The sequence below is a fragment of the Rhea pennata genome, chromosome 23, assembly GCF_028389875.1.
Source record: "Rhea pennata isolate bPtePen1 chromosome 23, bPtePen1.pri, whole genome shotgun sequence".
NCBI lineage: Eukaryota > Metazoa > Chordata > Aves > Rheiformes > Rheidae > Rhea > Rhea pennata.
This window is the reverse complement of record NC_084685.1, coordinates 1,159,814-1,178,713: the sequence shown is the minus strand read 5'-3', so window position 1 is coordinate 1,178,713 and position 18,900 is coordinate 1,159,814. Positions and strand designations below refer to the sequence as shown.

The window sequence follows — 18,900 nt, the reverse complement described above, 5'->3', positions numbered from 1 at the left end:
ACTAGAAGAGATAGGTGGCTGGCAGCAGCTATCACATGCTCCACCTGTGCAGTCCAAGGCCGGGGTGCTGCGGGGGGTGCAGTGGATGTCAAGGATCTCCTTCTTGTTAAAAGTCTCCCAGCAGATGGCAGCAGCTCTGCAGATTGCAGGTTGCATCTGGTTCCATTGCAGCAATCCTTTAGCAAAGGCGTAAGGCAACTTTTGTGTTCCCATATCTCTGCAAATCAAGGTTGTACAGGGCGTACAGCACTCATCAGGTTCAAAAGGAAACCAGTTCCTCTATATTCCCATTTTACATTTACAGAACTGGCTTGTAGGATGGTCAGTCTCTACTTGGTGTTGCTATTGTGAACTCTGAGCTGCTACAAAAGCAGCATGTCCAGACCTAAGACTGTGTTGCTGGGCACTGCGTTGGACTGGGCTCTGGCTGTTCAGGAGTCAGTTCTCTCAACACCATGTGGTGGGGACAGGCCCTTCTGGTAGTTCCTGTGCCAGAAACATAGTGAATCCTGCCCGGCGACATTAGCTCCTATTTCCTCACAGTTTGTTCCTTTGGTTTTCTTGATAGGTTATTTGGAGAGAGCATTTTCCCGTGCTTTTGCCACATGTAGGGAGCATATGGCCATTTCATTCTTCCCATCGTATTGGTTGTAACAGTTTTATCAGTCTACAGTATTTGCATTTTTTACTTTCCAGATCTTGTTTATGGTCCCTGAATCTCCATCTGTTAAGACTCTCCTAGAGGCTTGTACAGTGTTTCAAAGAGAAATACTCACCATATGGATATTTCATGCAGAGACCTGACTGATGCACATCCATGAACCTCACCCATCCAAGAACCTGCACACAGGTAGGCTTATATCGACCACTGAATACTGAGTGGGAAGGGACACTGGAGATTGCACACGGCTTCCCTGCAAATCAGCATAAGATGCTACTTCCTTCCCTCACCTATCAGTAATGGGCTATTTTTGAAACTAGTCTGCCTCACCAGAGTAAATGGACTATGGCTCTTTTCCACAGTTTTGTTTCTCTTACGATCCTAATTTAGCACTCAGACACATGTTTAATTAAAAGACTATATATATGAATATTTAAATATTCTGATTTATATTCTGAGTTCTGGTGTTCATTTAAAATTTTGTTTTCTTTTCAGGGTGAGATTGCCTCTGTCCAAATAAACTGTAAAATACCAGGAAAAGGAAGGCATTTAAAGTTTTGCCCAGAAGGAATAAAAAATAAACATGGCAGAATTCACAGGTTACAAGGAAACTTCGAATCGTCACCTACGATTCAAATTACAGAGTCTTAGTCGCCGCCTTGATGAACTGGAGGAAGCCACTAAAAATCTCCAGAAAGCCGAGGATGAGCTGCTTGACCTCCAGGACAAAGTTATCCAGGCAGAAGGCAGCAATTCCAGCATGCTGGCTGATGTCGAAGCCCTGCGGAAAAGAGTGCTGAAGATTGAAGGCAAGGATGAAGAAATAAAGAAAGCAGAAGAGCTTTGCCGGTTAATGAAAGAAAAACTTGAAGAGGAAGAAAGCCTCACCCGAGAGCTGAAGGCAGAAATTGAACGACTTCAGAAGAGAATGGCAGAACTGGAAAAACTGGAGGAAGCCTTCAGCAGAAGCAAGAATGACTGTACCCAGCTGTGTCTTAGCCTTAATGAAGAAAAGAACTTGACAAAAAAGATATCTACAGAATTAGAAATACTTAGAGTGAAAGTGAAAGAACTTGAAGCATCTGAAGACAAACTAGATAAAACTGAGCAGAGCTTAACGGGTGAGTTAGAAAAACTGAAATCCTTAGCACTGAGCTTTATCAGTGAAAGGAAACATTTTAATGAAAGAGAAAAGCAGAACGAAAAGTTAATCCAGGAGCTAACCCAGAAATTAGAGCAAAACAATAAACTAAATAGAGCAGATCAAACTAGAAATGCATCCAATTTGTTAGAAAGATCATCACATAATCTCTTGGAAAGAAATGATTTGAAAATTGAAGATGAATTGTCACCTACATTGCCCTCTAAAGAAACCAGAAGGAAGGGAAGTGTGGATTACCTAAAACATGTAGAAAATGAAACCAGGAATAAATCAGAAAACCAAAAGAATAAAAATCAGGAAGACAACAAAGTAAAAGATCTCACACAAGAAATTGAGAAACTTAAAACTCAGATCAAGCATTTTGAATCTTTAGAAGAAGAACTTAAAAAAATGAGAGCGAAAAACAATGACTTGCAGGACAGTTACTTGAGTGAACAAAATAAAAACAAACTCTTGATTGGTCAATTAGAAGAAATAAAAATGCAAATAAAGAAACAAAAAGATCTGGAGAATGGAGAGGTAGAAAATGAAGATATGAGCTTTTCTAGCAGGGGGAAACACGATAGACCTAAATACAGAGGTATCACAGCTGATCTGACAGCTAGCAAGCACAAGGCAAGGGAACTTTCACCTCAGCACCGACGGGAAAGAATACGGAACAGAGATTTCTCCTTTGGTAATGACAGTTACTGCCACAGTGGTAAGCAAGTACCCAGTCCAAGCTTAATGAACAGGAAAGCCGGAAAGACATCCAGTGCATCTACCCTTCTAGATGCTACTGCAACAGATACAAAAAGACTGGAAGAGAAATCTTCAGTTTCCACTTTTTCGTCTGGTCAGAAGGAAGGCTGTGTTACACAGAATGAGGGAAAGCGATCAAAAGAGCAGCCGTCTGTCCTCAGTCGATATCCTCCTGCTGCACACGAGCAGAAATCTTGGAAAGCTGCTTCTAAACCTGTTAACGACGCAGGCCTAAGATCCAAGGTTGAAAAGCCATATCAGATGCTCCGTGGCAACTGCCAAACCAACTCTGATGCACGGGATGAAAAATCAAGCAAAGGAGAATCAGTGTATTCTTTGCCTGAGAAGCTGAAAACAAGTCAGACAGAAATTGCTGACTCTGTGGATATGCTCCTCCCCAAGGGTAATCACACCTCTTCCAATGGAACTGCTTCAGCATATAGGAATCACCTCTCTTCCCAAACATCAGCATCAGACTCCATCAGCTCTAAAGCAGAAGGAACAAATGCTTTTGCTGCATCTCACAAGCAACACTCAGAGGGGAGGGCTAAAAAAGCAGTAAGCTCCCAAGAGAAAGATTTCACAGACACTTTACTTGAAAATATCAAGCCTTCAGCGTTAATAAAACGTTCACATCGCTCAAGGAGTCAAGAAGATATTCTGCAGATTCTTACAGGTCTTGATAAAGAAGACAGAGAACAGTCTTCAACTTCAGCAACAGATCATGTAAATGCTGGTTTAAAAACAGATTGCCAAACTATCCAAAGTAGTCAAGAAAAAATTAATTCAGAAGAAGAAATAGGAAGAAGCAAAAAAGCGACCACCCAGTCGGACTTTGAGACAAGAAAGAAAGCCAATTCCAAAGAGTTCTCCAATTCCAGGGGAGTTTTTAGAGCATCTGTTTTTGAAAATGACAAGAATATTGTAAATGATGAAGAATCCACCAAATCTATAAAATCATCAGATGCCAGCACCGGAGGATTTAAATCCAGAAGGTCATTCAGCCCAAGAGAAGCTTTGAGATCAAAAGCCATCATTAAACCTGCAATCATTGAAAAAGACATGAAAGCAGTAATGGGAGAGACTGTTTCTGAGGCAGAGTCAGAAAAACAGAAAGGTGTTTTCAAAACCATAACAAATAAAATGACAAGCAGTATCACAATTTTCCCTTCTGAGCCAACATCTTCAAGGACTAGTGCAGATGTAGCAACAAAGGAAAGGCATATTACCACCAGCAACATCAGAGTTGCTCCAAATGAACCCTCACCAATAACTAACAGTCTCCCCACACCCTTTGAGATATCAATTAATAAAAGTGCTCTGAAATTATCTGAGACAGACAGAATTGGAGATGTAGCTCTGAGAAGTAGAGCAGAAACAGTGGTCTCAAGAAGCAGTATTATGATAAAGCCTTCTGAACTCCCAGAAAAGAACAGTGAGCCATCTTTGGAGACAATCAGCTGGAAGAACCATGGCTCTTTGGACACTGTTTCATCAGAAACAAAACATGTCACTGTGAGAAGTTCTTGGAGAACAAGACAAGGCTTACATTCCCTGGACGACTCTCAAACCAAAGTGGAGAAAAATGCAGCTTCAAGTACTACAAACATGTGCAGATCCTCTGCAGATATCTCTGAAACTGAGGGGAACCATGCAAGAACAAACTCACTTGAGCAGAACTCAACACGGATGAGTGCTGTAGCCAATTCCTGGAATGACCCTGAACTGGGCTCCCGAAGGACCAAAAGTAACTTAAGTGCATCTGAACTGCTAACACGCAGGAGCTACATCAGTGATCCTACAGTGGCTTCTACTTGGCACCGAACCGCATTACCTGTAAGTGTCCTATGTTAAGCACTCTTGTGTTTCTCTCAATTGAGCAGATTTTTGAAGTATTCTATTTGCATTAAGGTACCTAATTTGAAATTCTTATGTATTATTTCCTTAAGTGCTGTCCTCTCCCAGCTTCTGTTAACTTCAGTAGGACATCTTGTATGTGAAGCACCTAAATTAGACACCTTGAAATTAAATCCATTGGTGATGTTTGCATCCACCTTGATCTTGTAATACTATATGAATAACTATATAGCCATATCCATTTGGTCTTACCAGGATCAGAGAAGACATAGTCATAGCTTATTTAGGACATGGTATACTTTTCAGAATAGCATTGCCTGTCACTGTCAGCTTGGTGTAGCAGAGAAAAATGAGTGAAAAGAGTAAACTTTAATAGGGCTCTACCTCCGTCTGAAGCTGTAATTCCTTTTAGTAAGGGCTGCATATTGGCTGCATGGTCTCTCTCCATTTGAAACCAGAGTCCAGGTGTGGACTCTGGTCTGAAAATGCCTCCTGGGCATCTCCTAAACAGTCTACAAATGAATGGTGGCTGGTTACACAGAGCTATTCCGTCCGTCTTGGTCTATATCAGTACACCACCTGAGAGAAAAACAGAGCTGCAGAAATGGCTGTGCTCCCTTCCTGTTCTTTTGGATGTTATTAATGAGAGGAGTCCCTCAAAGTGCAGCTGACACAAGGAGACATTCTGTCTGATAAGATCTTCTTCTCACTTTGAAAAGATTTGCAGGCTCCAGCATATTTTAAAATAACTCACAGGCACTGAATGACCCTCTAGTTTGTTAAACCGCGTTCTGATTCCCACTGCATTCACTGTCTTTGCTCTTTATTTGGAACTAATTTTGGCATTCACTTCCATTCTCAGTCTTGCAAAGGAGCCCAGGTGAAAGCTAGCAGAGCTGGTGGGTAGAGGAGACAGATTCACACCCGGATGACTCTGGCATTGACAGACCTCAGGTGGTGAAGCTGTGAAAGAAGTTTTATATTTGCAGAACTATTTCACTGATCATTTCACTTCTCTGGGCATGACTTGCACAAAAGAATGTATACCATTACTTTGCTTTGCAGAGAATCTGTTGCCTGGTGTTATGAAGTACAGTATGCCTTCCAACCATGTTCAGACACAGAGGATACAGCAGGGAACTGCGTATGACAGTGTCTGGCTCTGGGAGTGTCTTTTATCAGCCTCAGTGAGCAACCTAAATCCCTTGTATTAAAGGGGCATGTAGGAATGGGAAAACCACAGACAGTGCTTTAAGTAGCTGATGGAAATTGTGGGAAGAAGGGAGTGCCTGAAGCTGCTGATACCTCTGCAGTTTTATCAGGAAAATTTACTTGTATCAGTGGTGAAGCAACTCCTCTTCTATCCTAGACTTCATTATCTATGGGAGAGATTCCAAGCCAAGATCTCCTCCTGGCTGCAGTCACTCTTGGGCTACAGGCAGTCTTTACTTCTCCTTCATGAGTCCAGGGGGAACCGACATTCCTGCTTGTGAAGTTGGAAATCCAGCCATGGGCCTCCCTTAACCCCAGAAGTCTGAATTCCTGGCTTAGGGACTAATTCCGAGGAAGGCAAAACTTCAGGGACTTTCATCTATCCGCTAGCAGCCCATCCAGGGCTGAGTAAAGGCGCTGGCATAGCTCTGCAGTACATACTGTGTGTGGTCCCAACGTTACTGTTCAATGAAGTTTGCTCGCTATGCAGGCAATGTGACCACAACGTCATCTGAAGTGTACCTTGCAGAGCATCCTGACCTCTGCGTGCCTGAGTATTCTTGATGAATTAGCTGGTTTCCAGCCTTGTCTATTAATTGCAGTGACAAGCAGTCAGCAAAGCAGCTGTGTGGTTAGTTCACACAGGGCTTTTGAATATTGAGTTATGTGCCTGTCAGCATCTTACCTTTAAAAACAAATCTCATCTTGACACCATATAGTCAGAAATCTAAATTCTTGGTGATAAATTAATTATATTTAATTTTACCTTGTAAATGAGGGGCATGAAGTTACCCTTAAAGATTGGAGATACATGGATACAAGAACAGCCTAAATTCCACATATTTGAGTAGCTCAGAATATTGCATATCCCCTTGGAAAAACTTGTCTGGCAGTTTGAAGGGCCTAAAACTCCTGAGCCCTCCACTGCAAACCTGCAAGTTCATATGCTTATGCAGTAATAAAACTTTGCAACTAGCTCTTTAAAAAATACTATAAATATTTTGAGACTAAATCAAATCACAGGGAGCTAAATATTTGAGGCATTTCAAAAACTTACTCCAAATAGCTTGTTCGTGGTGAGTCGCTCATTTTTGAAGGCTATATCCAAAGCCTGGTAACACATGGGAAAATAGTCGCTCTTCTTGAAGAATATATCTTCAACCTTATACTATGCCTCATACCATAAGCAATCCGTTTCCACTGGCATTTATGTTCCTGATAGAGAAATAGATATTTCTTTGGTAGAAGTTGGAACCTTTAGTCCACCACTGAGCACCTGCTATAGTAGTACTAGCAACTTTGCAAATTCAGAGTGTCCGAGAAGGCATCACTGCCTCCTATGCCCAACTCTACTATGCAAAATCTGAAATTGCCTTAAACGTCCTATTTAGAAAACACAAAGTTTGTGCTGTTTTTGGCAAAATACAGCTCTCTCTCTCTCCCTCTCCCCGAAATATTTAGCTGTGTCTGACCTCCTGCTACAGCATGAGAGGAAGCTAAAGAAAGCTGGAGCCTAGGCTCTTGTCTCTCATGCCGTCCTTTGGGATAGACCCAAAGGGAGTGCATAGAAATTCTTGCAAGGAAGCTGCAAAGAGGCAACTTCCTTGCTTTGGCAGCAAGGGCTGTAATTTCTACCTTAAGTATTTCACTACTGATGTAAGGAATTTTTCACGATAAAGCTGGTGAGGTATCAGCAGCTCTGGGCACTATTGCGCTACAGGAGCGGCAGCTCTTTGGTCTGCTGCTGTGTTGGGAGATCTGGGGAGCCTGCCAGTGGATGGAGACTGCAGCTTGTTGATCAGCTCCCTCTAGTGACCGCAGCCAGCTTTTCTCAAGCTTCTCCAAAGATCTTCCGTGCTATCATCTCATTCATGTAGCGTGTTTTGTACCACACAGTCCGTTTCTACTGGGCTTTATGCATCCAATGAAGAAGTCATTATTTCTCTGGCAGGATGTTTGACTGCTGACATTTGGCAGTGCCTGAATTTGTCCAAAGGCATTGGCAGGAGAGCAGTCGGCAGTGCAAGATGACTGTTCTCCCCATCCTGTGGTTTTGATATTAATATGATTGCTGTGAAGCTGGGCTCTGCACCACAGAAGTTAGGTTAAAACCTAAAGGTAGGCTTTTCTTCTAGTGAGTCTACATGTACCTTCTGCTAGAGGAGGGGAGAGCTTATGGAAAATTCTCCCTTACAATATCCAGGGATGCTTACTTATTCTCTCTCATGCGCAAGTGCACGCACACGCGCTCTCTTTCTCTTGCACACCCTCTCCTTCTCTTTTCTGCTCAGGGTCTAAGTGCTCCCACCACCCTTTAAATCTTGCTGAATTTGCATGAGCTTCCACTTAAGTAGTCTGCCATGGCGCTTTGCTGTGTTTTAATCCTTAGATGTCAAGAACTTTTCCCCAGGCCTCTATTCTGTTTTGTGCCAACTGTTGTGAGGGGCTTTCCCACTTCTGAGCATTATCCTAGGCTTTTGTCAGGGACCGGCTGATTTTTTTCTTCAGTATTGTCATCACATCTTGTGTACCACAGGAGTGCTGGACTAAGCACTGACTGGGCTCAGAGTAAAGCTACAGTACCAGAAGATACTGTTTTTGCATCTCTCTGACTATGCTGCACATCATTGGGTTGGGGGGGGGGTGAGGGTTGGACATCCTGCCTACCTAGGCTTAGTGCCTCATCTATGCAGTCTTCTTGGGACTAGTGTACCTGGTTTGGCAGTCATAGATTTCATGCTGCCTGACAGCAGAAAGATCAGGCTGGCATGATCAGATGCTCAATTGGCATTATCAGATACTCAGTGGGATGGAGTAACATATCCTCACTCAGTGTCCACTTCGCTAAAGGATCGGAAAGGGACCACTTGGTCCTATGATAAAAGGGAGATGTGAGCATCAGTAACCATGTAGGATATGTCACACACTGACCTAGAACTGACGGTGCCTCTGATCAACTGTGAACCAGAGATGATGGTGGTGGACCAGGCCATATGGATAGAGAGGAAATTTTAAACTAAAAGTCATCACTCATCGTCCTGACCCTAAACAGCTTACCAAGCATGTAGTGTCACAACACTTTTACTATTTGGAACCATCTTTCTTTCTGAGACTATGTATCGAGGTGCAAATCTGTGACACTTGAAGCCAAATTTCGGCTTCAAGACCTGCAGCAGGTTTGCTGTCATTATCACCAGCAGAACAGTCAGTACACTGGTGATGTGCCATTCTACAACTCAGAAATGTTCTTTGGGGGAATCTAGATCATGTATGATGTCCATGGATGCAGAAAAACATGGCGACATTTTACTGCCTCAAAGACCTTCTCTGTTGATGAGGGCTTTACAAGCCCTCTTCTCCCAGCCCTCCTGTCTCAGATCTCTGATATTAAGTAAGTTTCATCCTGTTCACAGGAACCTTTAGCTCTATGGCAAGGATTACAGTGACTGTCCATGCCAGACTATTTCTGGTCTTCTCTAGTTCAGGCAAGCTTGACACCAAATGTACTTGCTAAGTGAACCAGATTTCCTGGACTGTGTTTGCATTGTCCCTTTCTTCCTCCGTAGTGTGATCTTGACATCGCTGAGGTATCTGTTGGAGATGAGGACTCTGTCCCTCTTGGTTGTGCTGGCTTGTCTTCCTACCATGCTCTCCGTGGTCTGCCCTCTTGTTCTCATAATCCATGTTTCGTAGGCTCCCAAAACAGTTAATTTGGCCATATACACTTATTTCTGATTCATTTCTTCAATGAGATTTCTTTATTGTGTTCCTAGGGCTCAGTTGACTTTGGCCTCATAACCGCCCCTTTTGTAGATGAAGGTAGTGTTCCTGATGACTTAAGAGTAGGAAAAGCATGGGTTCATGGCTGATTCTTGAACACTGTCTCCTAAATAAAGTTAGAGTTGAGGCTTAACTAGGACATTATCTCCCTAGTGGTCCTCCTGTAAATCACACTTCTAGGGCTGAGTTTGTGCTTTGTACCCTGTATACCACCACTGCTCCGTTACTGTGTTTCTGAAGGACCAAAAGTCTTCCAGGAGGCCATTTGTGCTGTTCATTTCCCTGCAGGAAGGTCCAGGGGCTCTCCTGTATCCATGGACCAGTTGTCCAAATGGATAGCCACCTAGGTGCAGACCTGCTGCAAAAAATGCAAGAGTTGACCTCCCAAAAATAATCAGCATTTATTCCATTACTGCCCAACAGTCACCTCTGTGAGGCTGTACAGTTTGTTTCAGCAAACGATGCCATTCCCAAAGCAACCAGAGCTAATACAGCCTTCAATAGTTCAGTGTAACCTTTGTTGTTTGTGTAATAACTGCTTACATTATTGCATGTGTATTTCCCTAAGAAAATGTAAGTTCAACATTGTAATAATTTCTGTTTTGTTTCTGAGGTTAATGTGACAATGCCTTATAAACTTGTTAAAAAATTGTGGATAATGGTGTTATTGTAAAGGCTTTCCAGCCAAATACTAGCAGTAACAGTGACAGCAATAGCAAAAGCACTTCCATGTTTAGCTTCCCAGGTAAAGTTGGTAGGTGAAAGGTTCTCCTCACCTTTGTAGCTCACTCAGCTGTGTGCAGAATCAGCAAAAAACAGAGGTGCCAAAACCAGCCCTAAGGCAGCTCTTAGGCCCCTGAATCTCAGAATGTGATTCCTTTAGAGGTCTTGACAGACATTCAAGAAGATATGAGTGAGTAGGGAGTAGCATTTAGATGCCTATGCTACGAAGTCAGCGTAGGACACTAACACATCACTTCCTTATTGCCGAGAGATTAGGAGGTGGTAACTAAGTACCACCCTCAGCCCTTGGAACTTAAAACCCACAGTTAATGTTTTTAACAGACTGTTTCAGTCACTGAACTGGGGGATTTTCTGGTGCTGACAGTTCTTTCTTGTCCAAGGTGGGCCTCATGGACACTAGCATCATGGGCCCAGAAAGCCAGCCATGCCAAGGTAAGCTGAGCACAGACTTACACATAGCTCACTCAGCTGAACATAGGACAAAGCAAATCTGATCTCTCTACCTAGAACTTGTGTATTAGAAATTGGTGGAAGAATTACCAAAAAAAAAAAAAAAAAAAAGGAAATAGCACAAAAGGGAGGACATCCCAGAGCTGACCTGAGTGCCCTACTTTGTCAAAGGGAGTCAAACCTCACACTGCAGACATTCAAGTGCTGGGAAGCCAGTTCTACTCCAGACCCCATTCACAGCTTCTGAGTCCAAGCCTCTTATTTTCTTCCCACAGGAGGAAAGCAAAGATTTTGTGCCTAGTTCCAGAAGAAAACAATATGGCTCTTCTGAGTATCTTTCACAGGTTGACACATCAGGAAAAAGGTCAGCTTCCAAGATGGACCTGCAGGACACCGAATCCAATCCTCGTGCACAGCTGGGTGTCCAAGCAGAGGAGCAGGTATGTGATCTCAAGGACCATCCAGAAGAGAATTAGATTTGCGAGGCGAGAGGCCAATATCTGAACTGACCTCTCATTAACATAACTCAGAGAACTTCTGTGCAAATGAGGGTAAATCTTTTAGGATAAATCCAGTTTTGGATTAGCACTTCCAGAGGTGGAGTGTGTACTGTAACACTTTAGTAAATTATTCTACTAATTTCCCTACTGGTAAAAAAGTGGTACCTTATTTTTTTTCTTAATGTAACTTGTTTCAGCAGGCTTTATCGCTAGACATCTTCTCCAGGGAATAAAAGGCACTGTGTCTAGTCATCCCCAGCCACACATTTTGTATTGGACAATCAGGTATAGAGGGGAAAAAAAAGCATTTGGGGAGAAGAGATCAGAGCATCTGACTTTCCCCCTTCAGCTGGCTGCTGTACCACTATGGTGCTTGTCTGTTGCTACATACCTGCTCCTCTGCTTCCTAAACCATGCGTTTTTGGCTGCATAAAGTGGAAAGTGGCCAACGTTATGGTGATGGTGACTTACTTCCTGAGATATGAAAATATGTGCATTCCAGCCCCCTTCATTTGTACAGAAGCAACAGGTTTCCAGGCAGTGTTTCAGACTTTCAGTTCTAAATGCACAACTATGCTTTCATATGTGTGTGTGTGTATAATATATACATATATATATATATATATGACCATACATATACACACACACGCACACGCACACATAAATATATATATATTTATATTTATATTTATGAAAGACTTTCTTTTTTTCCTGGCATTTCCTCTTTGCTCGTGTAGCTGCCCAGAGCTCAGCATGTTGCCATTGTGAATCCTAACTTAGCTAACAAAATCTCTCATTGATTTTGTAGAGATTTAGGCACCTAACTCAGCATTCTAGAGCACCTGGTCTAGCAGCGTAATTCTGCCGTGGTATCACAACATACAGTTTTTGTTGGCTCTGGTTCAGAGCTTATCCAGTGCATAAACCCCACAGAGTCTGACTGCTAGCACTAAAAATACACCACAGGCTGCAAGAGTTAAACTGGGGTCTTCTCATTTTATACATCATCCCCAGCAGGAAGTATCTTACAACCTCAAACCTGTCTTCAGCATAACTTGTATGTAACTGGAAGTTCATAGGAGTACTGAGCCCTGATTTAATCAGCATCAGGGCTGCAAAAAGGCAGCTGAGAACCTTGCAAAGGCATTTCTCTTGGTGAAGATGCAGAAAATGAAGAGCCAAGGGGAACATATTTCTAGCTGAGCTTCTTAGATTGTTATCAAGAAATCAGTAGTGTTTGCAGTACAGAGCAGTGAATTAACACAGTTCCTGTTGGTAATGGAGAAAAGAGACTTAACAGATATTCTGCACGGTCACTGAGAGGCATTAATCATGGTGAGAGGTATCTGACTCAGTGTAGAAATCTGTACCTGAGGTAGCTGTGCTGTGTTTCTTCTTCTTCTGCAGATATAGTCAATGCAGAACAGAAACTTGGGTGAATTTAGGTTGCCATAACACAGACATCATCATTTGTCAGCTGGATCTGTCTTGCTGAGATCACCACTGCCTGCAATGGGACCCTGAGCACCTTGCATGGAGACATGCACTCTGTAGACATCTGGTGTTAGGTCAGCTCAAGCTCATCTTTGCTGTCAGATGCTGGTTTTGCATTTGCAAAAATCCATCTCCCTGGATGGCTTAGAGATGGGTGCTGGGTATGCTGCAGCATAGTAAAGCCTATGGGGACAAGGCTGAGTAATTCTGCTTTGGGTTTATTCCATTATAAACCTGACAGAATCTGTGGTTTTAATCACATACATGTCTTCCAAGTTAATCCTGCCTCTTCCCTTCTACCTGCCTTGCCATCAGGCCTAGATCTTGATGAGCCTTAGGCTAGCTGCTCAAGCAGAATGATGATGCTTGTCCTACGGCAAAAATGCTGCCAAGGGCAGCCACAGGTCCTTGTCAGTCTGTGATACTGTGGGGTTCTCTCTTATAGGGTGTTTCCCGTTCCTGCCGGACAACATCTAGGAGATGAATTCCATTCCACCAAGTGAACACTCTGCATAGTGAAGCAAGAGACAGGATATTACCAAGCTCACAGGTGTCACACCTGCATTGTAACCTCTCCAGAGGCTTCAGCTAGCCTGAAACCAGTTGTTTTTAAAGGCCACAGGACATATACGCAAGGTGGCATAACTGTCCAGGGAAGCCACCACCTCTCCACTCTGCACAGTAGCTCCAGGTGGTGCTCTGGTAGAAGCTATTAGCACAGCATCTGCCCTGAGGATGGTGATTGTGTGAGACTACACAATCACACATCTGTATGTCATATTTCTTCCCTCTCCCTTAGTTATATATGCCTTAATTCTGAGAGGCAAATAAACCTCCCTCCTGCCCCCCCCCCCAAACAAAAAAAAAGTTTGTTGGAAAATATCAAAACACTTATGTAAAGTGTTTCCTAAAAGGAAAGTGTTCCAGTGATAGGATTTTTTTTTAAATAAAGTCCGAGTGGAGGAAGAAAAAAGGTTCTATTTTTGAAAAAAATATTGTCCTATACCATTTTAGATTTTTCCCAAAATTTATATTTTTAACATTTCATTTTATCGCTCATTTCATGTAGAAGTGTCAGGTTGCATAAAAACACAAAAAGATAATGCTTTTAAATTAAGATTATTAGAGCACCTGCACTTAGTATTGAAATTAAAGTATATTAAAATAAACTGTTATCAAGTACTGTTCCTTGCCCCTTCACGAGATGACAGTGCTAGCAGAGAATGGGGTAAGTATCAAGTATAATAGAAGCAGCTTTTAAATTCAAAATTCAAACTGAAGAAATTGAAATTTTACAGTTAAATTCAGATTTCTGAAATTCTCTACCACGCTCCTCTCCTCTGTTTATTGGGACGCATTGAAAAACTGGCATGTATTTTGCAATGTGAAACTAAAATACATTTATGAACTAGCCTGTGAAAGTGCAACATCCACCTTGCACCTCGCTTTGCTCAGGGTATGACCGTGTGGTAGGACCACCATTAAAAAAAAAAAGAAAAAAGAAAAAAAAACAATCTCAGCAGTTTAATAATACAAATTTCCTTTCCCTTTTCACATAGTCTTCAAGGCTCTTTACAGCTCATAAATAGCATCTCAGCCTGGCCAGCAGCGACACATGCTGTAGCAGTGCTTTCATGGGTCAGGCTTGCTTGCTAGCTAGCGTCTCTCTGCCAGCCCCAGGATATTGGGTTCTGGCTCTTTTCCTCTTATTTTCATGTTAGAGGAAATATTTCCCTTAAGATTAAAAGAATAAAATAAATAAATAAAGAAAGAAAGAAAAAAGCTACCTCAGGCCGTTTCCCATGTTTCATGGCAGATGTTGCTGTGAAAAACCTTGCCACACCAGTACCATCATTCCATAGCCAGCAACTTGAATGCCTTGTGCAATAACTGCTTTCTGAACCTGGAAGTTGGCTTCTCAAAGGATCCTTGGCACATACATGCCTCTTCAGATATCCACAGTAACTATTTACCACCATTTACATTCCCAGACCTGCTGCTCAGCTGCTTTCCAGCAATATAAAATATGTCTAGCTGTAGTTGCTATAAAAGAACTGCTGTTGACCTGCTTGACATTGCAGCTCAATCCTACAGAGAAGCAGAGTATTTAAAATCCCACCTTCTGTCCTGTGTCAGTGCTATTCATGATTTTGAACAGTCAAATGCAACAGCTAGACAGGCAGCATAGCACATACCACCGCCACCGAGGATGAGGATTGCTCCAATCATCTACTTCATGGCTTTCCTCGCAGTGACAATCCCCATCCTGCTGTAGGACAGTGGTCCAAGTCCGACAGGAGATACACATGTTCACCAGCTCCCTTCTTTTCAAGTTTCTGGCATTACTCCAGCTTAATGCAGTGCTTCCAAAGCTCCTTCCAAGGGAACTGGTTTGAATCCTGGCAATGAAATCTCTGTGTCTTCACAATAGTGCGTGCCAGGTTAACATAGGCTTTCCTGCAGCTGGTTTCAAAGCTCTGTTTTACCCTTTCAGTCCCACAGCTCACCCCAATAATGCAGCCACATTCCTGAAATCATGGAGAGGGAAAGAAAACCCCCAAACCACACACACACACACACACCCCAGTGGCAATAGCTGCCATTTTTCTCTTCTGTCAACCAGAGCCTCTCTCTTCCTTAGAGAGAGCCAAGGGCAACTGGAGGGAATGTCACTGCTCACACCGCAGAGTAAGAGCCTCTCAGATATGGACACAACACACTCAACAACGCAACTACTCCGGCACTATCTGCTCTCCTCAGGTGCTTCTCACAGAGTAAGTTTGTCTCCTTTTCTCCAGCTGCTTTGTCCTCAAGGAGACAGAGCAAGGCTAAAGGCAGCCTTCGTCCTGCATTCAGTATTTTACAGGACGTACCTTGAATACAGGCTCGGTCTCGCTGCTTCCAAGTAGTAAATACAGATGTCATTCAGTAACTGTAAACTCGGTTATTTTTACCGCAACTGAGATTAAATCTGAGAAAGAAAAACCCTTTTTAAAATTGAACGGGGCCATGACCTCTAATCATGAGTGCAATAGAGCTGATTGTATTGTTAAACTTATAGTGATGACTTCAGGAAACACGATGTGTTACTCAAATTGCACACTTTTTTGAACAGCTGTAAAATAGAGTATATGTGTAAATATTGCCATCACTGAAGAAATATTTGTAATTTTAGCATATAAATATATCAGGCTTTTCAGTGGACTCAGTGCTGAGAAGCTGTGCATCAAGCATTCGGATAATTCCAAAGTTGTAAATATATTTGCTGTACAGAGGAAGTGTGTCAGTGCTCTGCCTCTTCTCCCAAGGAAGCAAAGAGACTGGTCCCTTTTGGAGAGCTAGCAGCTTTCATCAGAAAAGGCTGAAGCCAGCTTGAGGGCCAGCAGCTTGCTACTTCATGGAGCTGCTTCCTTTGTATCTGGAAATGGCACTGCAGTTTCCCTTGGTAATGCTGTGAGCAGAAGGCAGTCTCTCCAGCAGCTCAGGTAGTATGGAGGGAGGACAGCTTCACATTCAGCCACCAGTGCCAAGTGTTGTCAAGCTGCAGCTCACTGGACACGGATGAGGGTAATCTCTTTCTGCAGACAGCACCTCCAGAAAAGGGGACATGGCAGAAAGCACAGGGAAGGCTGGCAACACCTCGGTGCTCCAAGAGACAACTGACATGAGCAATTCCTTAGCTGCAGATTGAAGCAATAGTCATATCGGTGTTACCTCTAAATAGTAGACCTCATCTCTGCCACCCCTGCACATCACTACGGAGTGGTTCAAACATTGCTACAAGGCCAACCTCCGGTGGTCTGCTCTACACATGATGAAACATGAAGCCATTTTTCACAGAGGCCTCTGATGGTCGGTAAACTAAACACCCAAAGGATTATCTTCCTAGGCTGTCCAGCATGCAGTGCAGGCTCCTGCGTGGAATGTATTTTTAAGAGAAGAAATTATTTTTTTTTTTTGTATTTGCAGACATGTTTGTGCTGGGACAGCTTAGTTACAATAATGCAAGAAATTTTTCATATTCACAGGCTCGTCCAAGTCAAGCGACTTCTCCAGGGTTACAGTATTCCCTATTTTCCTTAAGCAAACTTTGTGTCCAATCGAGCTATTGGCACTGTTCCACCCTCTCAAAATCCTCCCTGTCTCAGCATGCTCAGAGGGAAGCCAGCTTTTTCCTCTCAAGGCTGCCCATATAGCAGATACAGATGGTGCTCACCTCTTACACAGTGCTCTTAGTCTGCATGCCAAATGTAATCACACACTTTATCTGCATGTCTTTCCTGACTTGAACATTGTCAGCTCTACAGTATATAACCAATAAAACTCTCTCTTTTTAAGTGTTTGTGGTGTGGTATTTAAGGCTGTGGCTGAACTACTCAGTGTTATTTATTCAAAGGTATTGGCTTCCCCTGCTGAAGTGCTGACACAGCCCAGCTCCAGTCTCCAGCATGGCGTGTTACTGCTAATTCTCACTACTCCCGTCCTACATTTTTGCTCTGAACACACATCCAGGCAGATGTCATACCCATTCCTAGACCAGCCATTTAAGGGACAGGCAGTGTGTAAGCAAACTGCAAATGAGGTTGAACATAGCCACTCTTCACTTACTTACACTAGATGATCTGGGCTTAGCATTTCTGAGAGCAGGCTGGAGGAGTGGTCTTACAAAGGGAAACAAGCTACTTCCTTCTTTAGATTGCCTTCACTCAACTACGATAGGCTGGAGTGAAACCAAGAGCCATCAACCTTCTGGCTACAGGACAGAGGCCAAACGAGGTGGCAAATTCTCCTTCGTACTTCCTTAGTGTAATATGCAGATCCCATCTAGCAAAAAAAACCTCATTCCCTTGACACACACACACCCTTCTACCACTCAGCTTTCAGGCATTTTTGATACACCAGTTGCTACCATATGCAGGACCATCCTCCATGGCCTTCACTCCATTATTTGGAGAGAAGTACATTCCTGCATTAAGGGCCTTTTATCAGAAATTTTCCTTAAAATCTGGTTTATTCTCTCTAACTGTAAAACTGGACACCATTCTAAAAGCTCTAAACAATTAAATACATTATTGATACTTCTTGACACTTTAGGAGCCATTCATAGCTATCATTTCATCCATTACATTCAGGACAGAGCTCATTAACTAGAGGTGAAGTCCTACAAACATCCCCTCTCTTACATTTATCTAAGAAAAACAACTTGAGTTGTCTGAGACCTCTCCTTCTGTTCACATAAGCAGCTGTTGAGCTTCACGAACTTATAGAGGTTACTCTTTCTCTCTTAATCCTTACAATAGCTACAACACAAGTGCTGCTTTGTGTGGCTTGCCAGGGACAGCAGAGTTTAGGACTAGTTTCCAGTGGGCCAAAAGTGCTTTTCTGAGTGGAGCTTCGCAAGATGCATGTGATCATCCCCTTGAAACCATTTCTGCCTTTCTCACTATAAATCAGACTAGTCTACAAAAGTCTGAAGCTGCCAGAGAAGGTTGTAGTCCACTTGTCACAGGCTTGCATGCTGGAAACATGAGCTCCAGTAAGATTTTAAGGATTCTTTTAAAAGACTGTTTAGGAATTCATAGCCTCTCAGTCCTCCAGTTCTTTGATTTGTTCACCTTTCAAGCAAATTAAATAGTCATTCTTCTGTTCTTCTCTAAAGAACATCAACTAAAATGCTGATAGGGCATAAACAAGCCTCAGCACTGTCAAACATCCTTCCCTGGTTAAGGACAGGAGAGCAAATAAGCATCAGATCATTCCTACACACCAGGTGAAAACTATTCCAAGCAGACACAGTTGAACAGATATGTTCCAGTGTGAGCAATTTCAAGTCCAATATAAATACATCATATCCCCATCAAGACTCTAAACCATGGTGGAAAGGTCTTCATTAACACTGTTGATCAAACCAGAGAGGTCCTCCTTTTTAGGCACCATTATACAACCCATTTTCATAAGAGTGAGAGCACCCTGTTCTGAGGGCTTAGGGTAACAGTGATGTACAGAGCTGATGACAACCGTCTTCAACAACAACCACCACCACCACAAAAAAAAAAAAAAAAAAAAAAAAAAAAAAAAAAAATCCAACCCCACAAACAGAAACACACCCTGTTAAATGCTGTGCAATTTTAGGAGAGCTTTCAATGAGGGCCTCAGTGAGTTGTATTGTTCCAGGTATCATTCCAGGTAGTCTTAGCTGTTCAGGTTAAACCAGAAGAACATAGAGAATCTGGTTCTCACATCTGCTGTGGTTTACATGTGTTTCAGTATACTCTTTTCCCCCACCAGGACATGAAAGA

The 18,900-nt window shown here is 42.7% G+C and overlaps 1 protein-coding gene across 4 annotated transcripts in view; it reads left to right on the top strand.

Moving 5' to 3' along the window:
* The window catches only part of LUZP1 (leucine zipper protein 1), an 87,968-nt gene that overhangs the window by 35,317 nt on the left and 33,751 nt on the right, over positions 1-18,900 (top strand). For 2 of the 4 annotated variants that reach the window (XM_062593874.1, XM_062593875.1), the window contains exons 2-4: positions 697-850; positions 1,157-4,400; positions 10,883-11,047. In XM_062593874.1, the coding sequence (XP_062449858.1) occupies positions 1,245-4,400; positions 10,883-11,047 (3,321 nt within the window). In that variant the 5' untranslated portion in view covers positions 697-850; positions 1,157-1,244. Of the gene's footprint in view, positions 1-696; positions 851-1,156; positions 4,401-10,882; positions 11,048-11,307; positions 11,793-13,046; positions 16,939-18,900 lie in introns of those variants that run through there. The other 2 variants (XM_062593878.1, XM_062593879.1) reach the window with 2 other exon arrangements.